Source organism: Brassica oleracea, chromosome C9, assembly GCF_000695525.1.
Source record: "Brassica oleracea var. oleracea cultivar TO1000 chromosome C9, BOL, whole genome shotgun sequence".
NCBI classification, from domain to species: Eukaryota; Viridiplantae; Streptophyta; class Magnoliopsida; order Brassicales; family Brassicaceae; genus Brassica; species Brassica oleracea.
The window spans coordinates 38,430,514-38,439,559 of record NC_027756.1 but is presented as its reverse complement, the minus strand read 5'-3'; the positions used below and the strand labels follow the sequence as shown (position 1 = coordinate 38,439,559).

General features: G+C 34.8%; 2 protein-coding genes across 2 annotated transcripts; both read left to right on the top strand.

The window, feature by feature from the left end:
• Positions 1-1,272: 1,272 nt before the first annotated feature.
• LOC106312867 (scarecrow-like protein 26) lies at positions 1,273-2,924 on the top strand. Its single transcript, XM_013750547.1, has one exon. The coding sequence runs from the start codon at positions 1,443-1,445 to the stop codon at positions 2,922-2,924; it is 1,482 nt and encodes a 493-aa protein (XP_013606001.1). The 5' UTR covers positions 1,273-1,442.
• Positions 2,925-5,891: 2,967 nt separating this feature from the next.
• On the top strand, positions 5,892-8,316 carry LOC106314955. The gene is made up of 4 exons (XM_013752749.1): positions 5,892-5,977; positions 6,094-7,006; positions 7,185-8,189; positions 8,278-8,316. Exons 1-4 carry the CDS (start codon positions 5,892-5,894, stop codon positions 8,314-8,316), a joined length of 2,043 nt encoding a protein of 680 aa, XP_013608203.1.
• The last annotated feature ends 730 nt before the right edge of the window (positions 8,317-9,046 follow it).

Sequence of the window (9,046 nt, the reverse complement as noted above, 5' to 3'; positions counted from 1 at the left end):
TTCATGATCCTCTAATCCAATTACCTAATATGATACCATCATCTATAGAGTGTTGCAGTTTCTGATGATATGTTGTTTTAAAAACTTCAGCTTCATCACTGCCTTCTACTTTTTCCTTCTACTTTTTCCTCATTATTTAATAGAAATAGAAAGAGTAAATAATAGTCATGGATAAAGAAATAAGTTGTATCAAATGTTTAATTAATTTTGGTAAGCTCAAATTAAAGAATGGCTGCAATGTGATGTGTCTAAAAAATCTTATTTATGCTTAAGTGAATATATTTTGGTAAGCGAAAATAATTTAAAATATTCTAAAAATGGGAATGATATGACATTGTAAATATCTATATAAACTAAGAGCATAATCTTAATAGGGATTATGTTTTAATAGTATAGATAAGATTAGTCAAAGTGTTTTTGAATTTGTGAAAGAAGTTCGTAAAAATTACTCCATCCATTTCATAAAATTACATATTTTTTAAAAAATATATTTTTTTTTGTATTTTCAATGCATGTTTTATTAAATACCAATGATTAATTAAAAATTTCATAAGACTTTCACTTTTTGATTCCTACCGGTTTATAATTATGGGAAAAAGATAATCGTATAAAAATTATGCATTATTAGATGTTTTATTAATATGTGTGAAAAATCTAAAATATGCATAATATTGAAACAGAAGAAATATTAATTATTTTAATGATGTTGATGTCTCTTGAATTATTTGAGTAGTTGATTTAAAATTATTGAAGCTAAACCAAGTCTCTAACAATTTTTTGTTTTGTTCTGTTTGGTTCACCAAGTTCTCTTCTCAGCAATTGTGGCGATATGCATTTTCATAATATTTTAATTAGTCACCCATTAGGTTTCATTGGAGGTTGATGATTTTGTTTAAAGTATATAAACATTGATTAGTATTGAAGTTTGACAACTATATGACTTCCTAATTACTTATAATTTGTAAACTAAGACAAACTAACATTTGTGATTTGTATACGAACACAGACTAGTGTTGACAAAAAAGACGAACACAAACTAGCTACAAAAGTACAATCTTTGACATAATTATCGGATTTTTGTATACCGTAAATTAATTTTACGCTTACGAATATATCAATGTCGGCAATAACACAATCATCCATATATAATTAAATGTTTATAACTAAAACTGAAAAGAGTTTGAAAGCAAAAGAAAATAAAAAAAAAACTTGTAAAAAGAAAAACTGCACAGATCCTATTTAGTGTTATTAGGCTAACAATTCTCACTTATTTTATTTGTTAGCCATTTGATCATTGTGGTCCTGCTGCATTTTCGATGGACCACAAGTTGTTCACCGAAAGGGGACCATCTATTTAGATTTGACTTTAAAGATTTTCCTCAAAATATATAACATATGTTCTATGGGTTTTCACTATATGTCCGTACACTCCCTATATAATTATGCACTGCCCATTTTTCTTTATTATCTCCATGACCATGAATCATCCCTACGATGATTTCCCTAATCTCTTATTCTCTAACAACACAGCCACAGCCACAGCCACAAGCACCTCCTCCTGTGTGGAGCAACATGATGGCATCATCTCTCTTGATATGGATTGGGACTGTGACTTCCACGATCTCATTGAATCTATGATGAGTGATAAAGGAGCCACAACAGAATCTCCTCCAGTGCTGCCTTGTTACCATGGCCAAGAGGGAATTTCAAACTCTTCATCCACAGGTTTGTCCATGGCTGATGAGCTTGATCATGATGTAGAGGCAGAGGCAGATGAATCAAAGGGATTGAGGTTGGTTCACTTACTGGTGGCTGCTGCAGATGCATCAATTGGCGCCGACAAAACCCGAGAGCTAACTCGGGTCTTACTTGCAAAGCTAAAGGATATGACTTCAACCAATGACCGAACCAACATGGAGAGATTAGCTGCTCACTTCACCAATGGCCTCTCAAAGTTGCACAAAGAAGCCAATGTTCAACGGCAATATGGTCCCCACCAACACCCTGATGTTCATGACCGGGTGGACGTGATGTTGGCGTTCCAAATGCTGCAGAATATGTCTCCTTACATCAACTTTGGTTACCTAACCGCCACACAGGCTATTCTTGAAGCTGTACAGTATGAGCGGCGAATCCATATTGTGGACTACGATATCACGGATGGTGTTCAATGGCCCTCCTTGATGCAGGCCTTGGTGTCTAGAAATACAGGTCCTTCGGCCCAACATCTTAGGATCACGGCTTTGTCACGCGCCACAAACGGTAAAAAATCAGTTGCTGCCGTCCAAGAGGCTGGGCGTCGTCTAACCGCGTTCGCGGAATCCATAGGGCAGCCTTTCTCTTACCACCATTGTAGAATGGAAAGCGACACATTCAACCCATCGTCCTTAAAGCTTGTTAGAGGAGAAGCAGTGGTGATCAATTGTGTGTTGCATCTCCCTCGGTTTAGTCACCAACCACCCAATTCCATTATTTCCTTTTTATCGGAAGCTAAAACATTAAATCCGAAACTTGTAACGCTTGTTCACGAAGAAGTTGGTCTAGTGGGAAACCAAGGCTTCCTTTATCGGTTTATGGACTTGCTACATCAGTTTTCAGCCATATTCGACTCCCTAGAGGCAGGCCCAGCTCGTGGATTTGTTGAGCGTGTTATTTTTGGACCTTGGGTTTCGGATTGGTTGACACGTATAGCTATTACTGCTGAGGTGGAGAGTTTTGCTTCATGGCCGCTGTGGTTAGCTACTAATGGGTTTAAACCTGTGGAAGTCAGCTTTGCCAACCGTTGTCAAGCGAAGCTCCTTTTAAGCTTGTTTAACGATGGCTATGGAGTGGAAGAATTAGGCCAAAACGGGCTCGTTTTGGGATGGAAATCCCGACGTCTTGTGTCGGCCTCTTTTTGGGCCTCGTGCGAGTCGAGTGAGTAAGATTCTATACATAATACAATACATACATGAGTTGTATATGAAGACATTAATTATGTAAATATCAAAATCTTTTTCTTTTATCAATGTAGAAACTGAACCCAAACCGAAAATTATAAATTCCAATTTAGTTCCAAATATTTATAAACCTAAAAGATTCAGATCCGATAGAAATCGACTTAATTTCGATAAGAAATCTGAATGTCCAGATGTAATACACATCATGCTTAAAATCAAACACATGCTTTTCGGAAATTTAAAAACTATGTTAAAGTTACCTGTTGAAATTACCAAAAATATCGCTAAAAGGATGCTGAAACAAACAACACTTTCACCCTTAGACATGTTAATCTTTTATTTATGACTGATTCTTTATTGCTTGAATGTTGTATGTACCTCTAATCAGATTATTGTATATAATAACTAAATTTTGTTTCTAAAGATAGAAAGAGTGAGTCCGTATAAAATGTCTATTCCCTTTAGTATTAAAATATGAGCATTAGAAGACTACCTTATAACCTTATATTCGTGTATTATTAACAAGAATGTCATTTCCTAGGTGGCAACACCATATTTATTCTCATCTTTTCTAATTAATTGTCTTTTCTTTACTAGACTTATTACATTCTTTACCATTATTCATTAATTGTAGCTTAACATAATGTTTTGTTCACATGAATATATAACGTGTTTGTTAACGTGTTTTACTCTGAGTTATTACCGGTTTGTATTTTGCTTTGTACTCTTTTCAAACTAAGTGTAGCTGGCGAAAGTTATATGATAGTTATATCACCCACGTTCATGATACTTGATTGAAATATGTGCACATGAGAACTGTAGCTAAAACTAATGAATTTCAACCGAGAAAACATATCCCCTTTAGTATTAAAATAGAAACATTATTGGAGACTAACCTTATGTTCATGTATTATTAACAAGAATATCGTTTTCTAGGTGGCAACACCATATTCATTCTCACCTTCTCTAATTAATTGCTCTCTCTTTACTAGACTTATTACATTCTTTACCATGTTTCATTAATTGTACCTTAACATAATGTTTTGTTTACTTGAATATATAACGTGTTTTACTCTGGGTTATTACCGGTTTGTATTTTGCTGACTCTTTTCAAACTAAGTAGAGCTGGCAAAAGTTATATGATAGTTATATCACCCACGTTCGTGATACTTGATTGAAGTACGTGCACAAATAAAAGTTGGAACATGAGAACTGTAGCTAAAACTAATGAATCTCAACTGAGAAAACATATCCCCTTTAGTATTAAAATATGAGCATTATTGGAGACTAACTTTATGCTCATGTATTATTAACAAGAATGTCATTTTTTAGGTGGCAACACCATATTCATTCTCACTTTCTCTAATTAATTTCTCTCTCTTTACCAAACTTATTACATTTTTTACCATTATTCATTAATTGTACCTTAACATAATGTTTTGTTCACATGATAGTTATATGATAGTTATATCACCCACGTTCATGATACTTGATTGAAGTACGTGAAGAAATAAAAGTTTGAACATGAGAACTGTAGCCAAACTAATGAATTTCAACCCGAGAAAACATAGTTTAATAAAACCAGGGATGTTCTTTTGGCCAAGGAAGATATATTCATGCAGCACTGTGACTAATTTGTTTGATTATGCTTTTTGTTTATAATTATGAAAGGAAACTGTTTTTGGAATATATTTTTAGATATAAAAATGTGTATATCAGTCTATAGTTAATAAAAGAAGAGTACCAAAAAGTTTCATATTACATTTTTCCACTCCATCTCATCGTCTATATGACTACACGTTGTTATGAAATTCAAAGAGATTGACAGAAGTAAAGACGGTGAATCAACATCTAAACACAAATATTTTTTTTAGATATAAAACAAATACATGTCGATTATGTTTTAATATCACACTTAAAGAATGATATTGTTTCCTAAAACAAATTGTGATTGTCAATCATGTCATTATGAATTGGAGAATATGTAATGAATTGTCTTAAAACTTATAAGAAACTTTATTAGTTTCCTAATTTCTTTTGTTTTTAAATATTTAAAATAATACTCAACAACAGTGAATGCGAATATTAGTTTCAAAATATTTTCCAATTATTGCATGATTGAAACAAATATTGCCTTATTTCTGGAACTAATTTAATACGCTATTAAAAAAATAAAGTATTATGTGACTGAGAAAAATAAGGTACTACGCGATTAATATATATTATTAACATTCAACTATGGCATTTATTCCCTTGCTATAACTTTTCAAAAATCGTAAGGGCATTGCCAATTAGCATTACTTGCGTGATAATGCATGATATTCATAATATTCCAAATTAGGAATATTTTGAGCTAAATATGACACTAATTCGGAATATATACGTACTCATTAATATTATACGATTTTGGTACTGGACATTTTAAGTCGAAACCGAATCATATAGTCATTTTTTTCATCGACACTAATTGATTTTAAATTTATTTTCGTTGACCAATATATATGTTTGTTTCCTAAAATATTCCAATGAATCCGCTGTGAATTTGAATTACGAAAATAATTATGGCACGTTTTGAAAATTAGTGTTAGTTTGAATTGGCAATATATATATATATATATATATATATATAATTCTTTGAAATTATCTTTATTGACATCTATAATCATTATTTATATAGGGTTGACATCACTATCCCCCCTATACTACTTAAACCAACTCTAATCCCACCCGTACTTACAGACTCATCGGTCAGATTGCCCAATAACCCACCCGACGTAAATTTAATCAACCCTAACCCGTTTTTATGTTAAACCAAAGAAAACCAATCCTTTTGACCAGTAAATTATTTTTAATTGAAAATTCATATTAGAGATTAGGGTTTGGGTGAGTTTAAGGGAGAAGGATATTTTTGTTTTGAAACTACCGGAGAAGAGATTTGGAAACAAGGGAACAATGGAGGACGACGATAAAAATCATATGATTATGAATCCTTTTAAGACGCCGGAGAAGGAGTCTGAGGAACACGAGGAGTATGAAAAGTTCGAAATCAGAAAGAAACCTGTGAAAAAGAATATGGAAGAGGAAGAAGATAGAAGATAGAAGATAGAAAGGAGATAATCAATTATGGTGAAGCAGATGGGAACGAAGAAATCAGTCATGGTAATGTTGAAGGACATGGGAACGAGGGAATTGCTTCTGCTGAAGAGGAAGAAGAGTTTGAGGAACGTTATGAGCATGAAATAGAGCAATCAGTGGCTGACTTTGTGGATGAAGAGTTCTTTGGTCGAAATACTATTCCTGACAGCTCCGATGAAGAGGAAGATGATTTTGATACGAGGGATAGAAAACGCAAGAAGACATCAGATGATAAATTAGATGTGGGAACTACTTTCTGGTCGGGTTTTGAGTTCAAAGAGGCTGTCTTGGATTATGCTTTGAACAAAGGTAGAAACATTCAGCAACAAAGATGGGATAAGACAAAGCTTAGCTTTAAGTGTGGTATTAAGGGAAAATGTAAATGGAGGGTCTATTGCTCATATGATAAGTCAAGTCAGAAGTTGATAGTGAAGACTCGGTACAAGTATCATAGCTGCACGCCTAATGGAAAGTGTAAGCTTCGTAAAAGCCCGGTTATAGCTAGATTGTTTCTTGATAAATTGAGAGAGAACAGTGCTCTCATGCCAGAGAAGATTCAAGAACAGATTAAAGAAATTTGGAAACTGATAGCATCAAGAAATCAATGCAAAAGAGGAAGAACACTAGCATTGAGATGGCTTGAAAAGGAGTATGCAGACCAGTTTGCGTACCTCAGAGGTTATGTTAAAGAAATTGAGAAGACCAACCCGGGTTCGAGTGTATTTTTTGATACTGTCCATAATGCTGCAGGAGAGGATGTATTTGATCGGCTTTATGTTTGCTTTGAAAACCTTAGAAGGTGTTGGAGAGGGACTTGTCGTCTGATCATAGGGCTTGATGGCACGTTCTTAAAAGTCGCTGTGAAAGGTATTTTACTAACTTCTGTAGGACGTGATGGTAATAATCAAATATATCCTTTCGCTTGGGCTGTGGTACAGTCTGAAAATGCGGATAACTGGCGTTGGTTTATCAAGCGGCTGAAGTTTGATTTGAGTCTTGGAGATGGCAGTAAATAAGTCCTCATATCTGATAGCTCCAAGGTTAGCGCTTCACTAGTCAATCATCTTCTTTCAGATTGTTATAACTATCTAACATTATCTCATGTAACAGGGACTCATAAGCGCTATCAAATCTGAGTTACCAAAGGCGGAGCATAGACGATGTGTGAAGCATATTGTAGAAAATCTGAAGAAGAAGCACAAAAATAAAGATTTTCTGAAACCAAGGGTGTGGAATCTAGCTTGGAGATACAATACTACAGAATACAAGGAGAAACTCGAGAAGTTGAAAGACTATAGCATGTCTTTGTATGAAGATGTGATGAAAGAGGAACCAAAGACTTGGTCCTTGGCGTATTATAGACTTGGAAGCTTTTGTGATGATGTTGACAACAATGCCACTGAGTCATTTAACGCTACTATTACCGCAGCTAGAGCTAAGGCGATCGTGCCCATGTTGGAGACAATTAGAGGGCAAGCAATGCTAAGAATCGCAAAAAGGAACAAAAAATCATTGAGGCGTCAAGAGAAATTTACAAAGTATGTGGTTAAAATTCTTGAATCTGAGAAAGAAGATGCCGACAAGTGCATCACCACTCCTTGTACTCATGGTGTGTTTGAGGCACGTCTTTCAGAAACTACATACGACGTTAACACTACTAGGATGACATGTACATGTGGAACATGTACATGTGGAAAGTGGCAAATCACAGGAATACCTTGTGAACATGCATATGGGACAATGATAGATGCCAACTTAGATGTGGAGAAATATATATCCGAATTTTTTTCCACAAGTATATGGCAAATGACTTATAGTGACTCTATCAAGACGGTTAGAGGACCAAGGTTTTGGATGAAAAAGGGTTTGTACAGGTTAGTTGTTGAACCACCTGAGCCTTTACTTCCTGGGAGAAAAAAGAAAAAGAAGCAAAAGAAGTTTCCAAGAATCAAAGGAAAACACGAATCACCTAAGAAGAAAAACAAGAAACAAGCTGAAAAAATTGGAAGACAAGGACGCACAATGCATTGCTCCAAATGTGGAGAAGCTGGTCACAATGCAGCTGGATGTAAAATCCACCCCAAGAAGAAAATGAAGACTGAATCGAAAGAGCATGTACGTTATGTGTGTTTGTCTTCCACTTTTAGATTACACGTTTGCTCTTTTTTGTGTAAGATAATGTAATGTCATTGCCCTTTGCAAGACGCTAAAAGTTCTTCTGGTGCTGAAGTCATTCAAGTGACACAACCTTCTCAGACAAGCAAAGACTAAGGATTTGACCAGCTCATTCTATGTTTTGTGTTTTTACGGCTGTAGTGCGTATGTTCTGCTCTGTTTTCACGCTTCAATACATTTGTTTCGTTATGTTTCTTTCTCAGTGCATCAGCACTTTTTAGTTTAACTTGTTCAAACGAATGTCATGTTACGGGCCTTACGGTAGTAGCACTTTGTATGAATTCTTAGTAATACTTTTCTTTAGCCATTGCTCCTGTTAGAACATATTCTCCTAAGCCATCAAAGTTTGCGTTTTTAATTGCTCAGAAACCAACTCAAATGACTGAAAAGTTCGAACTTACACAAATCGTGCTTCTTTTTTCTTTTTTTTTGTAAAAACACAAATCGTGCTTCTTGCGTCTCAATTTTATTATCATCCATCAACTCGAATTCACGTTTCAGCAACGAGACCCTTGGTTTTCGCATTCAACTCGTCAGAGAAAACCCACAAACGACTCACGACGAACCGTAATTTTTAGTTTTGATTTCCAACGACAAGTGATTTATTATCATAAGATTTTGGGTTACGTGGGTTGGAGAAAAAAAAATGGGTTAGGTTGGATTAAATTTAAGTCTGGTGGGTCACGGGTTAGGTTGGATTAAATTTAATCGGGTGGGTTATTGGGCAATCAATTATACAAGTCGCTATTTTTATAACTAAACGCAGTTATTGTGAATTGATCACATTTGGGGGAGAA